This window comes from Rhodamnia argentea, chromosome 10 (assembly GCF_020921035.1).
Source record: "Rhodamnia argentea isolate NSW1041297 chromosome 10, ASM2092103v1, whole genome shotgun sequence".
Classification (NCBI taxonomy): domain Eukaryota; kingdom Viridiplantae; phylum Streptophyta; class Magnoliopsida; order Myrtales; family Myrtaceae; genus Rhodamnia; species Rhodamnia argentea.
The window spans coordinates 13,843,216-13,863,907 of record NC_063159.1 but is presented as its reverse complement, the minus strand read 5'-3'; the positions used below and the strand labels follow the sequence as shown (position 1 = coordinate 13,863,907).

Genomic DNA, 20,692 nt, shown 5'->3' with positions numbered 1-20,692 from the left:
AGGCATGTGGGGAGGAAGAGACTGGAGTGGCTCTTGCTTCATGAAGTTTAGGGGAAATACAAATTGAAGTTGCTTACCTCGTGTTTTCGACAATATATGTGCTTTCTTTTTTCATCATCTTGAGTTTAGGGCCATTTATGGGCAGGCCGTGCCGATAATGTACCATGAGTTGTTGCCGTAGCTGTTGTTCCTTTTCTGGTAGAGTTAAATTTTGTGACTAAAAAACATAGTAATTTCAATCACGGAATCTTGAAGAAAAAAGAAGAAGCCAAAAACAGCTGCTTCTGGTTAAACAAACTATGAGGAAAAATATTCAACAGAAAGATATTCCTAATAATTGTGTTGATGTTTTTAGAATGCAAGAGAGTCTAGGGAATGACAATAAGCAAGGACTTACCTTTTCTTAGCTTATAAAATTCAAACTGACAAGGCAATTGTCTGTGCTGTCGCAAAGCATAGTTGCAAGAATGATTGAGTGAGAAGTAGGGCATTGTGAAATATTTGTTTGCTTTTGCTATCCATTTGTTATGTTGGGTCCACAGTCTTTTTGTTTATCAGCTTGCACGCTCTAGGTATATTCTGTTAGGTGCTAGCAATACCTGTGTTGATGCTTTATTGCGAACTTTTAGTTATCATGTCAAAGTTGTTGTGCTCTTGTGCTTGGGAGCAGTTAGAAACTCATTTGACTTCTTGTCTTCTTCCTCTCAATGGTCTTTGTGAAAGGGGCCTTTATTAATGATTATGCCAACGAAAGAATTCACTCTGATTTGATATGGTTTAAGAATCCAGAAGCCCCTGTTTACTCTCTCTCTCTCTCTCTCTCTCAGAGAAGGATAAAGGATCTCGTCAGCCCCCTAACTTATCCAGGTTCTTCTGATGACTCCTGCCATTTCACATTAAATCTAACCTGAAAATGCCTGGAAGCTTTTCCTCATTATACATTCCTTAATGGAATTGATTTTGTGTCATCTGGTTGTCCGAGAAGGCAAGAAATGGATATTTGTGTTTCATCGTCAAAAGATATCTCACTGCAGGAGCTGGAAGCTATAGGAATCTTGTCAGCGAGTTAGGATACCACACTCCAAGAGGCCCCATCCTTTCCATCAATAACTGAGGCAAGAACAAGCTAAGCTTGCAGCTTCTCCTGGTAGCAGCGTTGTCACGGGAAGCTCTAGCACGAGTGGGAAAGAGGACACGGATGCTGGTGCAGGGGCTGTGGAAGGGGTGCGGTGGACATTGAAGTCCTCTCAACCGGGTCTTTTCCAAAACCCACTTGAACTGGTAATTCACCTGTATTGTTCTTCAAGACTATTGGACCTAATGGGTGCTCCGCATGATGAAGACAGGTGGATTTAATCGAGTTCAACTGCAGGGGCTGCAACTTTTCTTTTTTCTATAATTCAGGAGCACGGGTGATAAAACCGGCTACCAGAGACCATGCGATAATTACAAATCTCATGAACCGATTAAAGATAGACCTTTGGCCTGTGCATGTGGCCCTAAGATAGCGTCACTATTCGGATATCCATGACTGCCCTGCTGATTACAGGCCAGGATGCTACCGCTAAAGGAAACCCCATCATCAAGGCGATAAAAAATCAATAATATCTTAGAACGCAGGAGCTGCGTTGAAGGGTCTTAAAAGACTTGTCTGATGCTAGTCTGACTTCCCGTGAGCACGGCAGGGCAGTTGGCTCATGTCTTGAAGCGTAGTATCGAGGACATTTTCTCACGTAGGAAGCATATTGCAACACAGCTCATGATAACGCAATTTATTTGTTGCTGGGTTCGGTATTTGTGTCATTAACAACATGCCGCCTCGCCACTCGGAATCTCAGATGGATGATGTCATTCTAGTCGCAAGAACTAATTAAGATTTGGCAAATCTTAAGCACGCACATCGTCTCTCATGCATTTCAGCATGTGAACTGGCCTAGGCTCCGCAAACAAAAGCTGCACACAACGGATATCCATTTCCCAACTTGCTGATCGTCCTTGTCCTGGGCACGCAGTCAAATACTAGTTCTCGTTTCAATTGTTCCCAGCTAAGTCAAGTAGGACACATTGCTTCTGACCCCGAGATGGGGCCACAGCATTATATTCAAATCTTGATCGCGTGCTATCTGATTAGACCAGACATTGTGCTGATAATTTCGGCTGGATCACATAAGCTTTGACCTTATCCGTCTCCGAATCTGAGAGATTGGCGCAACTTAAAATTGCATGATGCCCCCTTGTTTTGCGGGAAGCATCAACAAGTTATGTCTTGTCAAGCTAACAAAGAGATTCGAGCTTTTGGCTCGATTAATACATTCAAATAAAACCATTCAGTCTTATATTTCTCTAGACCCAATTTGAAATTGGATATGCAACATACTTCGAATGTGCCTTCACTGTTTTATGACAACGAGTCAAAGTATGTTGAGCAAGTCTTGTGCTCACCAGATCATACACACATCCCCCCTCTATTTAAGGATAACATAAATATCGAATTGGAATTGGAAGTATCAACGAAAATTGTTGAAAAAATCATAAACTTATTGTACGAAAGCTAATTCAATCATAAATATTTCAATTGTGCTAATTTAATTTTTAACTTTTGAAGATTTGCTAATTTTTTCCTAAACTTTTCAATTGTGACAATTTAGTCCAAAATCTTTTGACGATTTTGTCAACATAGTCCTTCCGGACAATTATCCAAATAATGGGTTTAGGATTAAATTGACACAATTGAAATGTTTAAGACTAATTTGACGAATAGTCAAAAGATTTAGGATTAAATTGATACAATAGAAAAGTTTAAAATTAAATTGGCCACCGTACCATAATTTTAGGATTTTTGGACAATTATCCCAGAAGTGACGGGCCACGTGCAAGTCCTCAATCACCTCATCAACTCAACTAATCTCTAGAGACTTATCAACCGTATTTTCAGTTTATGTTCACATAGTATTCACTACAATTCGTTCTCTAGTCATGCCATCACCTCATGCAATAGACTGACTTTAAACAGGCGGTATTAATGAAATCAAGAAAGCAGAATTGAGAGCTAACCAAATTCATAATCCAAAACTCGATCTTCTCTAGTTTCTCTTCTTCATTTAGAAGTTGCTGACTACGAATCGGCAGGGGAGCACTCCGCCTTTCCTCAATACTCATCAAATCATCCTTTTTAACGATGGAATGAACCGTGGAGAAAATATCGTTTTATCTTATTTCCCCGCCCAATAGCAGCATAATGATCAGCCATTTAGTAGAAAAGTAGTCTAATCCCAATTGGGAACGAAAAGAAAAGTTCCCGTAACTCGATGCATCTCATTAAATCCTTAAACCTATTCAGCCTAGATGCATCTCAGTAATGCCAAAAGTTGCTCAGAGAGGCCACCTATTTTGCACTAATAAATACTTTATCGGACAAATTTCCAGTATTACGACAAATCTAGTTCTTGCACTGCCAGAAAAACAGGCAAACAAACGAGAGTGCATTGAGCAACTGTCATCTGAAAACGCACACCAATTTTGGCGACATAAATTAGGAGCATAAGAGAGTGCTCAAAGCAACAAAAGCTATATACATGGGGTTAATCCAATAGAGAGCTACATCACATGTTCCTGTTATTTCTGCCTGGACTTTTTGGCAGACTTCCGGCTCTCAAGTTTCTTTCTTGCAGCCTCAAATTCTTCTTCACTGGGTTCTGAACCCTGCGTTCCCCCACCATATTTATTCACCAGAGATGAAAACATGGAATCAAAATGCTCCTTTCTTTCACTTCGGCGCTGAGATATAATTGTGAGAAGATCGTCTGACTTCTTTTTCGCTCTATCGAAATGGGAAACAAAGGTTAGTGTTCCAATTCAAAAGAAGAATATGCTACTAACAGTACAGTGAAGAAATCGAAACAAAAAATATGAATAGAAAGCCCAGTGCAGCTGTGTCACTCACTTCCCCCTCTTTCTAAGAGGATCTGTAGGTGGTTCAGTTTTAGAAATTTGCTTTGCCCACTTCTGATACGCCTTGGTTGTCTTCAACGTTCCTGTAGGACACAGAGCAACAGAGCATGCAGTAAGCACAGTAGCAGAATAGTGTACACTACACTACCAAGTACACATAAGATCTAAGCTACAAAAGACCAGTATCCTCAGACCAGCAGTGCTTAGAACCATAAAAAGACAGAAAAATAGGCTGCTTTCCATAATAAGTAAATGAGCACCTAGTGCTAAAAACTATCATTGTGGAAGCATTTTTTCGACATCTTAACCTCAGCGTTACTAAGCTCTATAAAACACGATGAAGCCCCAGCCTTGCTTGAAGTCTCAAATTCTGACTGAGGTTTGATAGTAAATCTAACAGTCAAGAAGAGATCAAATTGTCAAACAACCAACCTGCTGCTATTGCATCATCGATGATATCCTTAAAGCGGTGGGAATCAAGCTTAGGATCTGAGCAGAGCATCGAACAGAAAAGTCTGAAGGAAAAAGTACAAAAGATGTCACACACTTTGATGTCAGATAGGCATCTACAAGGAAGGGAAAAAAGAAGGAAAAAGGACATATCAACACCACCTGTTCATGTTACCCTTGAATTTCTCGTACAGATCAATCAGATCATTCTTTTCAGAATCAGAACCTCTATAGTTTGCCTCAAACTCTTCGATGTCTGCTTCAGTAACCACCTGGATGATGCAGTGTCAGATAACTTCAAACATAGAGATATTCATGCAAGAGAATGTCATTCACATCAGAAAGATGTCATTCCAGATAGAACTGAGCAACCTTGTATACAGCTCTAAAGTACTCATGCAGATTCTGAGCGACTTCCCCTGCAAGGTCCTAAGTAGCAGGAAGATAGATGTGAGAAAAAAAACTTGCAATAATTGAAGAAAACTCTAATTGCTCAATAATCTTAACTATTAAACTCGGGCTTGAAGTATATCACAATTTGATCGTCATTCGTCACATTTTAGCTAGGCCATCTCAAAGCACAGAGTCAATGAACTATGCTATCTTAAATATATTCAACTAAGTAACATAATTCCTCTTTTTGCTTGCCACAGCTATTTATATGCCGGATAGAGATCAAAGACTTAATTCTCTCCTGGTTTTTGTGATTATGCTTGTGCAGAGATTCAGGCGGAACTCACAGCATCATCGACACAGCCAGTCTGATCATATAATGCCCGTTTCTCTTCATCACCTAGAATCGAGATCACCTTTTGTAATTGCTGAAATTTTTCTTTGGCTTCCTGATGAAACAAGAACAAGACAAATTATGACAAAGCGATGTTAGAGATTGCACGAGCTAGCCCCATGCACACTATTTCAATTGTCAAAACATGGGGCCATCGGAATTAACTTAACCTCATCACCAGGATTCTTATCAGGATGGAGTCGCAGGGCCAACTTATAGTATGCCTTCTTTATTTCCTGCTGAGTTGCTGTCCTTTCCATACCAAGAATCTGCAATGCATAGCATCTTCATTGAATAACCTCCCATTAACCCTTAAGCAAAAGCAGCTACAAAACATGGCAAATGCATTCCTAAATAGGATGTGAAAATAAACATTGAGAAACCTAGTAACAAGAACGCTCTCATTCCTGATATAATGAACATAACCTCTTTTCCGATCCTTATTCATCCAACATTCCTACAAAAGAGGAAGCTAACTCGCCAGAAGTATCAGGCTGTGGCTAGTGACTGCTTACAGATCATAAGCTTTCTAAGAATACCGAAGAAAAGGAACTGATCCTCACAGTTGCCTCGTGGATGGAGTAACCAGCTTCCGTGGGAACAAAGCATCAGAAATGACAGCATGTCAATCAAAAGAAGGTTCCAGAGGCTCCAAGAACACTTTGACTAACCATCTAAGAATGCGAAAAAGAAAACTAGGAAAAGGAACCAGCGAAGCGACTCTCTGTTTCAGGATCAGTTCCTTTCTAAGCTCTACATATCTCTGGATCTCCAACATCGGAATTCTAGAATAAAGTTTCCAGCATCCTCTCAGCAGCTAAAATGGAAAAACAAATACTGCATCTTCCCAGCTAAAGAATACCTCCGCTTACACCATGTGGGCAGTTAATAGCGCTGAAACTTAAACCTAATGAAAAATTTAGCAAAACCTTAGGTCAAAATCTCAGATGCAATTTATATGACTGTCGGAGATTGCGGCAGCCCCTTAATTGTCCTTCCCCGCCATGCGAGAGTGATGAACTCGAGAACAGGAACAAATCGAACACCGAAATCGGACTCAACAATGGTACCAAATAACACGTCCATCCAAAACCATGACCAAGGGGAAACCCATCGCTGCAGACGCGCAACGAAGTAAAAGAGAGGAACGAGGGTTTCCGAGCTCACCTCGTACAAGCTCATCCCAGCCGCGGAAGACTCCGCGCGATCCCCGTCGTTCATCTCCTCTGCGTCGTCCTGAGGAGCCCTAGATTCCTCCTCCTTCTTCTTCCTCCCCATGCCTGCGTGGCCTCGGAGCCAAACTAGAGCTGGAGATGGGGTGAGGGATCGCTTGCTTGCCGTGAAAGAAAGAGAGGAACTAGGCCGAAGCGCTCCTACTCTCTAGGTTTTCTCGGATTAATATTTCCGCGCCGGGGATCGTTCCCGCCATTTCGCGGTTCTTCGTTCGTTCGCCCGCCCTTCCTTTTTCCCGCCGGAATGGCGTGAATTGGTTTTGGGAATTGAAAATCGTCTTCCCTAAAGATTCCAGTCACTTCATCCGCGTCTAAGGTAATTATCCTCTAAGCTTAATAATTGGAAAATTCTACGTAACAACATGAAATGCACTCATTTTTTTCAAATAAGAAAATATAAATAAATCTTATTTTAAATGAGACATGAAGTAATCACATCATCTCAAATAAAAACTTTTGGCTGGCCATCATTTGATTTTAGCCAAAAAAAGAATTATGAGTTTATTTTTTTAATGTTTTGATTTTTTTTTTTTTACTTTTCTCTTCTTTTCCTTTTTTTATTATTTTCTTTTTTTCCCTCTTCCCTCCTTGGCTATCGTTGAGCCTCATCGATCAATGGCTAGTAGAAGTCCCTAGCCTCAAGCAAGGGCTCCCTTGCCCGATCTGGCAAGCACGGGCCACCCTCACCCTCACCGGCATCGGCGAGGCTAGCAAAGGAAAGAGGGAAAAAATAAAATAAAAAAATAAAAGAACGAGCTAGTAGAAGTCCCTAGCCTCAAGCAAGGGCTCCCTCGCTGATCTAGCAAGCACGGGCCACCCTCACCCTCACCCTCACCCTCACCGGCATCGGCGAGGCTAGCAAAGGAAAGAGGGAAAAAATAAAAATAAAAAAATAAAAGAACGAAAATTGCACTTTCTTTAGTATTGACATAATCACTTCAAGCTATTATTTGAAATAAAAAAAAATTAAATAAGGGCATAAAACGCTTTTGTTTTCTCCGATAAGTTCTGAACATTATTTTCAAAAGTTGGCCTACGCTATTTCATGGTGTTGAATGTTCAAACACAAGGCGAGTACTACTACACAAATAGAGCAGAAGAGACTTCGTGTCCCACAAAGGCTGCAATCTCAAATTGTACAGTTCATCACTGTCGTCTAACTTCTTGCCACATGCCAAAAACACAGACAAAGTCAATGTCCACTGCGTCCGCTCCCATGCAGTACTGAATCCCATCCTAACCTACAGAACCTCAGTGAATGGCCCAGAAAAGGGTTTTCACTTCCTCAAAAGCATTAGGCGACAGGCATACCCTACGGCATACCTTCCTCTTGTCTCTTTTTTCATTGGGTCCGTTATGCAACTCTCAAGAATTTTACTGGGTCGATTTGGAACTCGACACTGTCTCCAATCCAACAGGGGTGGGGTCGATTCTTCATGGGGTTAAATCCCATCGTCCGAAAAGAACTTGGTTCCAACAAGAAAATCAAGTTTCCAGTAACGTCCACCTACGCCAGCTAACTATGATAACACATCACCTCAAGACACCAAGGAAATGGTCCCCCACTTGGGAATACCGAATCTGTGACCAGTGCAAGTTGACGGGTTTACGATCCTCATCACTCTATTTATCGAAAGAGCATTACGATTTCACCCCCAGCTTTTACTTTACAAGGACGTAGAAGAGCATTCTCCTTGCTTTTACTTTGAAAAATTGCAGATACACTAAGCCAAACTCTGGAATCCTGAAGCACATTAAAGTTAAATGGGGCAAAAAGACTCACATCTTAAAACAGAATCGGCTGTCTAATAACTCTGCGTCCATAAAAAAGAAAGAACTACTCAAAAATATCTTGTCATTCATCCTAGAGTTTCATATACAACAGCAATCCAGACCAGACTGACTCCTGCCTTGACTGGCGGCACCTCAAGAATAAATAAATAATGCATTGGCAATTCATAAAGTAGAAGCTACGAAAAGGGGGGGAAAAAATCATCTGTTTCCAAAATTTACAATCAAGTAGAAGGGAAAAGGAAAACTGACATAATACTGACATAAGTCCGAAGAGTCTAGCACCAGCTTTACCCCAAATTAGTTTCCGCATCGGTGCTATCAGAAGAATCCAGCTGAGGAAGTATGATACAGCCGATTGAGCACCAGAGATGAAGGGTGGTAAACTCTGTATTGACAGGGGACCAATTGTCAACTAGAGCTTGGCAATAGGGAGCTAAGTCGGGCTGCTAGCTTTGCGCTCTTATAGTCTTCTCTAAGCTGGATAAACCTGTTTTTACAAGCAAACTAAAGTTATCTCTCATGCAAAAGTGATTTGCATTTCAAGAAATCAGAGAGAGAGAGAGAGAGAGAAGTAAGATCTAAACAGACTCATCACCGAGTTCTTTTCTTAACCATTTCATAACCAAGTTACTTGACTACCAATTGAGTTAAATCTACTTCTCAGCCACACCATGCTGTAGAAAACAGATTCAAGGGTTTGCCATTGTAACTCTTTCAACTATTGAGCACACCTCATCATGAGACTGTATTCTAGAATCTAGACCACCAGTCCAACAGCGATTTATCCATAAAAAACAACTGCATAACTTTGAACTTTTCAGGAATACCATGACATCCACTTAAATTGTTACTTGTTCCTTGGTATTGCCAGTAGCTTCTATATACCTTTGTGCATCTTTCCGGATGCTAGGAGTTCCTTCAAACAATGTGGAGAGGCTCTCAGGAGCAACAATAAAGACGTTTGCCATGCTGGAAGCGTAATAAAGTAGTGTTATTAAGAATACAATGATGTCAGAGCAAATCATGGAGAATAATGGCCTTTGACTTACATGCCCAAAGTCTCAAATTTTTCGTCAATGGAAGGAGCATTAAAACTACGGACAAATTCTCCATATTCGGTTATGTCACGCTTCAGCCGCAGACCTCCACTGTAGAAGAGGAGACAGGAGAAAAAGTTATGTTTCGAAGAGGAAAGATGTCTACACGGAATTAAGCAGTTCGAGTAATAAGACAATACAACATTCACATGTGCTGGCCAACACACCCCACAAAAAAGATAAGCGTATACAACTATCATCATGTTGCCAAACATCAAAGCATGAATCAGGACAAGATTCAATATTCAAAATAAGTGATCCAAACAGAGTGCCACTTACCTGGGATTAAAGGTGAACTTTTGCCAGTGATTAAGCAGCCCTTTGTACAAGCGATTTCCCTGTATTCATAGCATCAGAAAGTTAGATCCAAACACATTGACAATTCAATAAAACCTGAAAAATCAAAGGCACTGCTTGATGTCAAACAAGGTCCAGATGCTCATTTTGTGACCAATTCACAAAACTTGTGGCTATGTGATTCCACATCTATGTATAAACACCTAAATGGGCATATATGTACAAGAATGAAGAGCCTATGGGGATGGCTCGCAATAAAGTTCTGAACTTTTTTGAAAGCAAATATAAAGATATCAATTAAGCAATGTAGGAAAATTCAGAAATAAAAGCGAAGTCCTTTTGAAGGTATGTAAGTATGTAAAGACAAAATGACACACTACTAGCTTAGTTCAGAACCAACAAAAGCAGATACCAGTTCAGTGAGAAATGCTTGCTTGTTTTGACTTTCTAATCCAGTGAATGCAGCTTCAAGCACACGAGAAAGATAGGCCACAACCCTAGTCAGTACAGAAGAGAAATGTTAGGATGAGCCCGCAAAAACTCACAAGAACAAAAATTTCAGATTCTTCTTGTAAGTGTAGTAGATTGAAGGAGAAACAGAATGTCATCTAAATAAATAAGGATGGGACATGAGCATGCTTTGCATGCTTTATTTGCTCCTAAGGTTCGTGTCAAACACAATAACAATGTTCTCAGAGGTTCACATGAGTTTTGACTCTCACAAGTTGAACTAACCTTTATCAAAATGAACCTACCGTGAGCAGGCATTCGTTGGCCGATGATCAGGAGCTATGCCATCATCCGGTGACCTATAATCTGTTGTCTTTTGCTCAGCTGATAGCAATCTTTCAACCTGCATGATGGTGATGAATAACCCAGAAATTTTTGGAGGGGTTAGGTTTGATGAACATGTGGAAAAGAGAGCAAGAAAAATAAAATATGAAGGGTGTATTTTTTTTCTTTTGGTCAAAATAATATGAACGGTTTATTACAAGGCAAAAATTTTATAAACAAACACCTACTGATTTCAAGAACCACCTGCAGAGCTAGGATAACCTACTTCACAATTTTTTCATTAATGGAGGAGTTACACATAAGATATGAAAATTTCATTTTATGTAAATTCTATTCATCAGATAGAACAGTCAATGACACACACCTCAGCCATTACTGTCTCGATGCACAGTTGAAGACCCTTGTAAGCAGCAGATTCAGCACCAGACATAGCAGTCGCCATTTCTTCACAAGCAGCACCATGTGCACCGTCCACTGGTAGTACGAGCCGTGATATTGAATTTGCGAAGTACTGGCAAAGAATTCGAACCAGTTCAAGATATCGATCAGCAGCTATTTTCTCATGCAGCTGATTTTAACAACACAAAGAAAAGAGCATCTGGACATACTTGCTGGACTATAGCCACACTACTACCACTGCGTTGTACGGCAACCATGAAAGATCTGAAACTACTCTCACCAGCGGCAGCAGCGGCTTCAGCCTACATAAAATACATTCTCTTTTTTATTGGAGTAGTAAATTCACAAGGAGATGCAACAAAGTGCATAGTCATAGCGAGTGGACACAAAATCCAATGGAAGGCCTGTGATCAGATAATTACAGCAGAAGCAGCAGCAGCAGCCACCCTTCGACTAATGTTGGTGCCCAGCACAAACTTTTCCCTCAAAGCTGCAGCTTCAGTGAGGCTGTCTCTAGCCCGATCAAGCCCTTCTGTTAGGTACTGACTGACCTGGATCGCAAGAACAATATAAGTACTACGAAAAAGAGAATACAAAATGTGCAAGGTGATAGGAGGCAAAGACCTTACTTGGTCTAGCAGGCAAGTAAAAACTGTTTTCACATTAGCTGCAAGTGTAGCAGGCTGCATATAAATAAGAAAATGTACCAATCAGAAACCAATGTTCATAATTAGATGATTCCATCATTGCACAAGGCAAGTAAAAACTGTTTTCACATTAGCTGCAAGTGTAGCAGGCTGCATATAAATAAGAAAATGTACCAATCAGAACCAATGTTCATAATTAGATGATTCCATCATTGCACAAGGAATAACTAAACTTCTGACTAAGCAATGTGTTTCTCAACACAGAAATCAAGTAACAAACACTATCGTGCCATTGATGATATTCCAGCATTTTTTTTTCCACAATTCTTCCTGTGTATATTGAAGTTCCCGATGAGAATTACCACCAAAATGCACAATAGTTGATTCATTTGTTATTCTTAAGATCTTGGAATCATCGCACAAGGAATAACTAAACTTCTGACTAAGCAATGTGTTTCTCAACACAGAAATCAAGTAACAAACACTATCGTGCCATTGATGATATTCCAGCATTTTTTTTTCCACAATTCTTCCTGTGTATATTGAAGTTCCCGATGAGAATTACCACCAAAATGCACAATAGTTGATTCATTTGTTATTCTTAAGATCTTCTCCCAAAGCATCTTTCTCGTCTGTAAAAATTTTACTTTGAGCAATCTTCAGCACAAACCACACACAAAAGGAGATGTAGAAGAGAAAAATAGACACTATGTAACTTTATTGCATTGGAAAAAAAAATATTCTAAGGACCTCCCCTTTTTAGTAATCAGACAACTGCCACTGGGATCTTTGGAACAACTTACGTATGTTGTATTAAACGAACATTCAAAATATCTCTTTACGCTCAAAAGGTCTTAATGCTCATTAGGTACTCTGATCTTTTGGCCATGAGAAACTAGTTATTGTCTCAAAGTGGTCCCGGAAGATCAATACCCAGGATGCCTACAATCTATTCCCCTGCCACAATTAAGATCTAACATAAGAGACACTGCCTGGTTTTGCATGTGATGTCAGCAAGAGGCTTTACTTGAGAGGAAAACAGGGTGCATCTTGATATAGATTCTTCATTCCAACGCACAAACTCTGTTACAACAGTAACTGATATCTGCTGGTGGGAAGATGCAACTGAAGCTCCTTTTGATCGGCCAATTGTTCCAGTTGACTCAGAAAGCTGCTGGCTTTCTGCACGTACTTCCTCCATCTGTGAAGCAAAAGGTATGAAATATGCTAATGAAAAAAAAAATCTGAATTAGGATAATAAAAAAATTGATGAATACCTTGGTTTTATAAAGTTGTCCAAGAGAGGCCTGCTCATGTTCAGGATACTCATCTTTGTGTGAAGAAAACAGAGACTCCGTAAGGCCTAAAGAATTCAATATAGAGTAGCCATTAGAATATGTCTGGAACGAACTGAACATATATGTGACAATGATTGGGATTAGAAGGAAAATACATCATGAAACTAAGCTGTCCTGTCTTGGATAAGTCCAAACAAAAACCACCATGCTTTCGTTTTTACATATATTTTTTCTCCAAGTGATACATAATTTCCTCTGGGAAGAAAGCTCTAAAAATGCAGCAGAGAAATGAAGATACTAATATCAAATCATTACCCTCAATATCCAAGTCACCGCAGCCAACAGATCTCAAGTCTCTAGCAAGTTCTTGTGTCTTCTCATATGCCACTGCTAACATTCTTAGGTACTGAAGCCTCAGAGCAGATGAGAAACAAAACTCAGTTCCTGCTAGAAACGCACAAAGAGTAAGGATAACATTCATCCTGGTGACTACTCACCAATAATAGCCCCCCTTCTTCCATTGGGGGTAAATTTACAAGAGATGGCTTCACAAGTATTTTGTCTAGAAGGGCTGTAACTCGCTGCTCCAACACTCTCTGCGCAAACATAAAATCTTTGTAGCACTTCAAGAACAGATTGTATGTAAAAAAAGGATCCAATATGTCAGAGACAATTGAAGTACAGAGTTACAAAGGAGACACAGTTTTGCAGCACCTGAACCAATATTGACATTACATCATTGGGTGAAGGAAACACAGCCATTATGGTGGCCGCTTCTTTACGCACAGTATCTGCTCAACAATAAGAAAGAAAGAACAAGAACAATGATGTCAATATGCACTATAATTAGGACCCTCGTTGTAGGACTTATGCCACTGCTTCAAACCTGTAATTTCTTTGTACAGGGATGATAGACCACGAGCCACATTGCTTGGGCTCACCTGTGAATTATGCTCACCAAGAACCAACCTTGTATCTGCATTCATGATTTCCACATCAATAAACATAGGTCGTGTCGCCACATAATGCTGCATGGCACTGGTTCCCCTGTTGAACTGCGATACAGAAGCAAGCAGGTAAGATTAAAAAAAAAAGTGCCTTTTTTTATGATCAAAAAAGAAAAGTGCCCTTGACAGACTGGAATTCCGTATAAAAAATCTCAGGTTCATCCGAGTAAATCTAGCAGCAGTAGATGACAAGGAGCTAATAAAAAATGCAAGAACTATTAGAATCTACAAGGTTCAACAAAATCAAGATTTCAAAAGAGCAGGTAGCATATATCTCAGAGACATCTCTGAGCAACCGATTTTCTTCTTTTGTTAATGACCACTCACTTAATTCTAGAGGAGTGGTGAAATTGTTGCTAAACTAATCTTATCCATCATGTAGCAGCGTCTAAATAAGTGTTTCTGCTTATTGTCCATACTTACATGTATGATATAGATGGTGGCAACTGCCAAGGATTTGATTTCAGTACCAGAAAACCGAAGATACTTCTTAAAGTTGAAATCCCCATTGCAGGATGCCATGGAATGAATACTATCAACATGCAAATATGTGAAAGTCCTTGATCTTCACATTGTATCCCAAGATCTTTGGGACATGAAGCAAGATGGTTGTGTGAAGTAATAGCGTTTCCATATAATGACAGTTTTGTTTATGTGATTAAAAATCAAATGCTTTAATACTGACCAAGTTATTAAGGAATAATAAATTAAGGTATGTTACGTTTATCTTCAAGCAATTCCCAAGAGATAGCATCAATAGGAAAGGCAATAAAGAGAGGGAAAGGATAAACATGTCCCACGATAATGAGAAGGCAAGTTGAAGGATAGAGACGTGACAAACCCACAAGGAGTAATACGTCAATTGTGAGTCAGCCGATGGAAGCACAAGAATGTTTTCATGAGCGGACACTCAAGAACAATGACAATGGAAGATAGTAGAAAGAGATTTGCCTGAGATAAAATTTTGGCACATTCACCCATTGTCGACAATTCTCTTCTCTGTGATGCAGCATCAAATCGCGCCAGCAATCTGTTCTCCAACTCTGAAGATTTAACAGAAAACATACAAGTTATTATTAGATTTATCTCACTTTAAGATATTTGTCTAGCCATGAAATATTTAGAATAATCAAGCAATTTACAAAAATAACAATACCATTGCAGTAATCCTGGAGGTTAGCAACAGCAACTTCCAGGCCCCTGCTAGGAGTAGCATTTCCCACTTCTGAGGACACAACTATGCCTTGTCTTCCAATATCTTCTTCAGCAAATGACCCTTTACCAGAAAATAATATCGTAAATTCTACTTGTTCAAAATGAGGGTAACAGATAAAAAATACAGGATGGGTATTTCAGGTGAATTCAATGGCCAAAATGGACAATAGAGCTTGATTTTCATCTTCATGGGATGGTGTTGGCACAAAAACCTTCCTAGACATAATAATTGATAGTGATGTATAACAAAATTGTCAGAAGGTTCATGCATGATACTGAATTTCAGATCATCTGACTTTGTTTCTCCAAAAATTTATTTCCCAAATCCAAGAGAACACTAGGATACTTCATGTACTTGAGTAATTGCACTAAGCTGAATCACTGCACATCCAAGGCAAGAATCATTTAACAAGTGACGACATAAACATTAACTTTATCGGACATCCCTATTCTGAAGGTTAAACCTTTCCAACTCTAACCTTATTCAACTTGTTAAACCTATTCGTTTGATAATTTTTTATGCTCGCAAGTTCCATGTACAAAAGCAAGGGCAATTTTTCAATGATTCAGCAAATATTTGTTCTTTTTAATTTGAGTCTGCGTTGTCATCATCAGGCAACAGCACTCATTGTAGATTTCATAGTAATCCTCTGCTCCCTCTTCCATTTCTGGTGAGAAACGAATGTATGACTTTTTACTAGCCTCAAGCATACTCATTCCTTACAATGATAGGGCATTCATTTCTCCATTAACTAACCACATTTCAATTTATAAACCCACTTACCCAAGATAGTAGCACACACCACCCTTCTACTTTTTTACTATTTTGATTGTGCTTCATGCTTAAAGAAAAACAACAAAAAGGAACAGAGCTGGAGGAACTCACTTCACAGGGTAAAGGGGATGATGGCGGATCTAATTAAAAGAAAGAGTTACCTTAGAAAAGAAGGAGAACACTGGCATACAAATATTTAGTTTAAAAAGCAATACTTAGAAGGTCGGCAGATCTAATTAAAAGAAAGAGTTGCCTTAGAAAAGAAGGACAACACTGGCATACGAATATTTAGTTTAAAAGCAAAACTTAGGAGATTACTTGGAAGAGAAGGAGAACACTGGCAGACGAACATTTAGTTTAAAAAGCAAAACTTAGAAGGTCGGCAGATCTAATTAAAAGAAAGAGTTGCCTTAGAAAAGAAGCACAACACTGGCATACAAATATTTAGTTTAAAAGCAAAGCTTAGGAGGTCGCTCCTCTCTCTCTCTCTTTTCTGGCATACAAATATTTAGTTTAAAAAGCAAAACTTAGGAGGCCACTATTCTCTCTCTCTCTCATAGCGCACACCCACGAACGTGTGTTTCAATACATATATGTAAAAAGGCATGCAGGAATCCAATCATATGATTTTAACAGCGGGAACTACCACTGAAACAATAAAGAAGGCATCTCAGAAAACTTTTCTCATGGATTCCATTTCAAAAATAAAATTGACAAAGATGCAAGCACTATAATGCTACATGACTGAGATTCCACTTACGCAATTTCTGAGCAATTGAAGCGGCCTCGGCAACACGACTGTCATCAGAGAAAAGAGGTGAAAGCTCCATTAGATCACCTGGGCTGCTATTAAACTCCATCAGGTACTGCACTATGCAATAGTAATTAATGTTACCAAACTTTATCAGATGGTATCTCCATGCAATGGAAGATCAAATAAAATACATGCGGAAACACCTTTACAAGATCTATTGTCTGACTTGCGGTTTCACGTTGAGCGTCTGCACTCTAATAAAGAATGCTAAGTTAGTAAAGACAAGGGGAAAAAAGACCCCTTTCACTTTTCAACGGGCAGGGGTGAATTGACCCCGAACATAAATTTATACTGTGGCTGCAGATACAATGGCCATTTAAACAGCTACATAATTATCCAAGTCTCACCTGAAGATGATCTCCAATTTTTGCGGCAGTCTGCCCAACACTGGAAATTCGGGAATCCAATCTCGCAAAGCTATCAAACAAGCCATCTACACCTTTTTCAAGCTGAAAAATAGGTCAGGTAGCAAAGCACATTAAGAGCAACTGAGGTTTATGGTCATAATAAAGTCCACAAAAGCCACATGGAATAGACATGGTAGAAGCTCTATCATGCGACAGGGAAATAACAAAAGGCCAAGGCCATCGCACAACAGACCAAGAAATTCAAGAATCGCCAGATATTTAAATTCGTGTCCCTGGTAAACAAAATATGGAGAGCAACATAACTCCAGATTATCGTGTGCTTTTTAGGATTCAAATTGGCCTTCAAAACTATTAAAGGATGCTATACTTGACATCATGTCTACTAACCTCAGCAAGTGTCTTTCGATGCTTGGAATCTTGAACTGAGACCTCCTTCTTGAGATCATAGAGCCGGCCATCAACCTGGAATGCAGTACTTGTTTTCAGGTTGATGGGAGAAGATCAAAAGTAAACCTGATACAATAATTTGCATCAAACTGTTGAATTACATGATATTCCTTCCTTAAGTCATACTTGTTTTCGAAGATCAACCAACTCCCTACATGAATCCTTGAATAACGTCAGAAGAGCATCAACTTCTGGAAACAAAGGAGTAGAAAGCCCTTGCGCTGATTTAGCAGCATCAGCTGAAGCTCTAAGAGTCCCATTCGGCAAAACATCATTTGCAATGACATTACCATGTCCTTCTGCAAAATCAGTTTCCTCGTCTTGGAACGATGGGAGGAGATCATTGACCAAGTTACCGAATAATGCATCAAAAGAGAAATCCCCCTTCAAGGAAGCAAGCATAGATTTCCGGTTTACCAAACTCAGACAATTCTAGAATACAAAATTTACACAAGCAAAGCACGAATCCACGGTATTTACCTTAAAGTCCTCTATGTCCAAAATGAGCGGAAGCGAACTGACCGATGAAGATTTTGCACTTCTATCGTTCCTGGGTCCATCTCTACTCTCCTTCATCTAATTCACGATCCAAAAGAGATAATCAGCATGAACACACTTTCTAGCTCTAAGTCCAGTCACAAAATTTCAAGCTCTTATAATGAACACAACTTCCAGCTCTAGTAATCAAATTCAACTCAAGTTCCCCCGGTAATGGCTCGAGAATCCTGATGAAGGGAGCATTGCTTCAAACTGAGCTAAACTGCTTTGAAACAACAAAGCATGCAATTCCCGCATCGCGCAAGGCAGATTAGCAGAACCGAGATTAAAGAAGGCTACATTCAGCAGCTGCAGCGGTGCTAACAAACTGGAACCAATACATAACGCTAGGGAAACCCAGGAGCGATCTCGGCATTATATAAGAAAGTAAAAAGGAGGAAGATCAACGAGAAAGGGCACCTCGTCGTGCTAGATGAGCGAGAGAGAGAGAGAGATGAAGAATTGCTGCAGATGGATTCCACCTTCCTCTGTCCTCCGGTAGGAGCAGATCGAGAGACGGAGATACCGCTTTCCTGCGAAAACTGCAATGAGAGAATGACCTATTTTGTCGAACACGTGGTGTGCGCGACTTGTTTTGAAGGGTGTTGGCTAAAGAACGTCTGCTTTCAAGTGGGAGGAGAACGCATGGCCACGGGCCGGGTTGGGCTCGAACCGACCCGGAACCGGCCCATTAATTGGGCCCGCGGTTCCAAACCGGAACCGGCCCGTGGCATACGGGCCTGGTCACGGTTCCTCAAAACTTGTACCGGGTCCGGAACCGGCGGTTCCGGGTCAGTACCAAACAAAAAAAAAATCCGAGATAAAAATAATTAAAAATTTAAAAAAAAAAAAAAGAGGAAGAGCCATTGTGTGCAACGGTCATCCTCGTTGAATGCGATGACCGTTGCAGCAACAGTCATCCCCCCACCTTTATTATTATTATTTTTTTCTTTATTAATTTCTAATCATTATAAATACTACTTCTCATCTCTCTTTTTTTCAGACAAATTTCTCAAATTCTCTCAAATTGTCTCAATTCTCTCAATCCGCTCAATTCTCTCAAAAATGACAAGCGGAAGTAGATCAAGTGGCAAAGACAAGAGCAAGATGGAGGAATCCGATTATCCTCTTAATCCTCATGATTATGAAGATTGGGGAATCGATGTTGATGTAGCTGACAAAATCGACATTATTCCCAATATGGAGCAAGTCCAAACGCAAGAAAGTCTTCATCCTCCTACCAGTATCGAAGAAATGTCAACAACAAAAGAGCTGGGAGCGAGAGTTTACATCCGATATATGGGACCACTTCGAGAGGATAGAAAGATTTGATATAGGTCTAAAAAGGTATGATGTAGTTTGTAAACATTGTGGGATAATATACAAATATACGGGTGGAGCCGGATATGAAACATTTAAACGGCACCTTCAGGCAAAACATCCAACCCAAGCGGGAATTGACACCAAGCAACAACAAATTTCCGGATATGTCAATCCTAACACTTCTCATTTATTTCGTTATAATGAAAAAACTTATAAAGAAGAATTAGGTAAATTTATTTCCGTTGAACATTTATTATTTAGTTATGGTGAAAGATTTAGTTTTAATTGATTTATACAAAATGCATGTGCTCCACAAGCAAAACGTGTTCCTAAAAATATACTTAAGAAAGTTTTCATCTTCCTATCGGTATCGAATAAATGTCAACAACAAAAGAGCTGGGAGCGGGAGTTTACATCCGATATATGGGACCACTTTGAGAGGATAAAAAGATTTGGTATAGGTCTAAAAAGGTATGATGTAGTTTGTAAACATTGTGGGATAATATACAAATATACATGTGGAGCCGGATATAGAACATTTAAACGGCACCTTAAGGCAAAACATCTAACCCAAGCTGGAATTGACACCAAGCAACAACAAATTTCCGGGTATGTCAATCCTAACACTTCTCTTTTATTTCGTTATAATGAAAACACTTATAAAGAAGAATTAGGTAAATTTATTTCCGTTGAACATTTATCATTTAGTTATGGTGAAAGACTTAGTTTTAATTGATTTATACAAAATGCATGTGCTCCACAAGCAAAACGTGTTCCTAGAAATATACTTAATAAAGTCTTCATCTTTCTACCAGTATCGAATAAATGTCAACAACAAAAGAGTTAGGAGCGGGAGTTTACATCCGATATATGGGACCACTTCGATAGGATAGAAAGATTTGATATAGGTCTAAAAAGGTATGATGTAGTTTGTAAACATTGTGGGATAATATACAAATATACAGGTGGAGCCGGATATGGAACATTTAAACGGCACCCTAAGGCAAAACATCCAACTCAAGCGGGAATTGACACCGAGCAACAACAAATTTCCGGGTATGTCAATCATAACACTCCTCATTTATTTCGTTATAATGAAAAAACTTATAAAGAAGTATTAGGTAAATTTATTTCCGTTGACCATTTATCATTTAGTTCTAGTGAAAGATTTAGTTTTAATCGATTTATACAAAATGCATGTGCTCCACAAGCAAAACATGTTCCTAGAAATATACTTAAACGCATAGTTAAAGATCTTTATAAAAAAGAAAAAAAAGATTTACAATTTTTTTATGAATTTTAATTGACGCGCGCATATAGGTAACGATATTTGGAGTGATCATTGGCAAGTTTATTCTTATATGGGTATAACATGTCATTGGATAGATAATAATTGGAATATTCAAAAAAGAGTTATTGCATTTAGATTTTTTTATGATAGGCATACGTCAAATAATAT

At 39.3% G+C, this 20,692-nt stretch overlaps 2 protein-coding genes and 1 long non-coding RNA gene across 8 annotated transcripts; 1 reads left to right on the top strand and 2 right to left on the bottom strand.

Annotated features, from left to right (window-relative positions):
• The first annotated feature begins 1,116 nt into the window (after positions 1-1,116).
• Positions 1,117-1,783, top strand: LOC115734111. Its single transcript, XR_004014609.2, has 2 exons — positions 1,117-1,281; positions 1,550-1,783. It is a non-coding gene; the product is annotated as an uncharacterized LOC115734111 (long non-coding RNA).
• Positions 1,784-3,359: 1,576 nt separating this feature from the next.
• Positions 3,360-6,687, bottom strand: LOC115734110 (chaperone protein dnaJ 6). The gene is made up of 8 exons (XM_030664697.2): positions 6,356-6,687; positions 5,359-5,457; positions 5,142-5,243; positions 4,774-4,830; positions 4,564-4,673; positions 4,384-4,466; positions 3,944-4,034; positions 3,360-3,820 (listed from the first exon to the last, which is right to left on the bottom strand). The coding sequence occupies exons 1-8, from the start codon at positions 6,464-6,466 to the stop codon at positions 3,616-3,618; spliced, it is 858 nt and encodes a 285-aa protein (XP_030520557.1). The 5' UTR covers positions 6,467-6,687; the 3' UTR covers positions 3,360-3,615.
• Positions 6,688-8,174: 1,487 nt separating this feature from the next.
• Positions 8,175-18,541, bottom strand: LOC115734107 (exocyst complex component SEC10b-like). 6 transcript variants are annotated; one of them, XR_004014599.2, is made up of 26 exons: positions 18,331-18,438; positions 17,854-17,949; positions 17,500-17,757; positions 17,314-17,388; positions 16,906-17,007; positions 16,702-16,752; positions 16,505-16,610; positions 14,911-15,030; positions 14,706-14,797; positions 13,634-13,802; positions 13,462-13,538; positions 13,245-13,343; positions 13,063-13,153; positions 12,727-12,812; positions 12,477-12,650; positions 11,427-11,485; positions 11,225-11,348; positions 11,012-11,104; positions 10,768-10,914; positions 10,364-10,461; positions 10,021-10,105; positions 9,591-9,649; positions 9,264-9,362; positions 9,100-9,183; positions 8,304-8,701; positions 8,175-8,271 (listed from the first exon to the last, which is right to left on the bottom strand). XR_004014599.2 is itself a non-coding variant. In XM_048286088.1 (26 exons), exons 2-26 carry the CDS (start codon positions 17,947-17,949, stop codon positions 8,623-8,625), a joined length of 2,490 nt encoding a protein of 829 aa, XP_048142045.1. In that variant the 5' UTR covers positions 18,331-18,438; the 3' UTR covers positions 8,259-8,622. The 6 variants fall into 6 exon arrangements, 4 of the variants coding, with proteins under 4 accessions (XP_048142045.1, XP_048142043.1, XP_030520553.2 ...); XM_048286088.1 differs by having other exon boundaries at positions 8,259-8,701; positions 17,854-17,885; positions 17,919-17,949; XM_048286086.1 differs by lacking the exon at positions 18,331-18,438 and adding an exon at positions 18,471-18,541 and having other exon boundaries at positions 8,259-8,701.
• Positions 18,542-20,692: the final 2,151 nt, after the last annotated feature.

Bases quoted from the DNA above. Each gene is read 5' to 3' on its own strand.
- LOC115734110 (XM_030664697.2), bottom strand. From the start codon at position 6,466: ATGGGGAGGAAGAAGAAGGAGGAGGAATCTAGGGCTCCTCAGGACGAC. The intron at 4,831-5,141 runs GTGAGTTCCGCC...CCTGCTACTTAG, and splicing joins CTGGCTGTGTCGATGATGCT to GACCTTGCAGGGGAAGTCGC. The intron at 4,674-4,773 runs GTTGCTCAGTTC...TGCATCATCCAG, and splicing joins ACTTTAGAGCTGTATACAAG to GTGGTTACTGAAGCAGACAT.
- LOC115734107 (XM_048286086.1), bottom strand. From the start codon at position 17,949: ATGAAGGAGAGTAGAGATGGACCCAGGAACGATAGAAGTGCAAAATCT. The intron at 17,389-17,499 runs GTATGACTTAAG...ACTGCATTCCAG, and splicing joins TGGTTGATCTTCGAAAACAA to GTTGATGGCCGGCTCTATGA. The intron at 11,486-12,476 runs GTAAAGCCTCTT...ATTTATATGCAG, and splicing joins GCACCCTGTTTTCCTCTCAA to CCTGCTACACTTGCAGCTAA.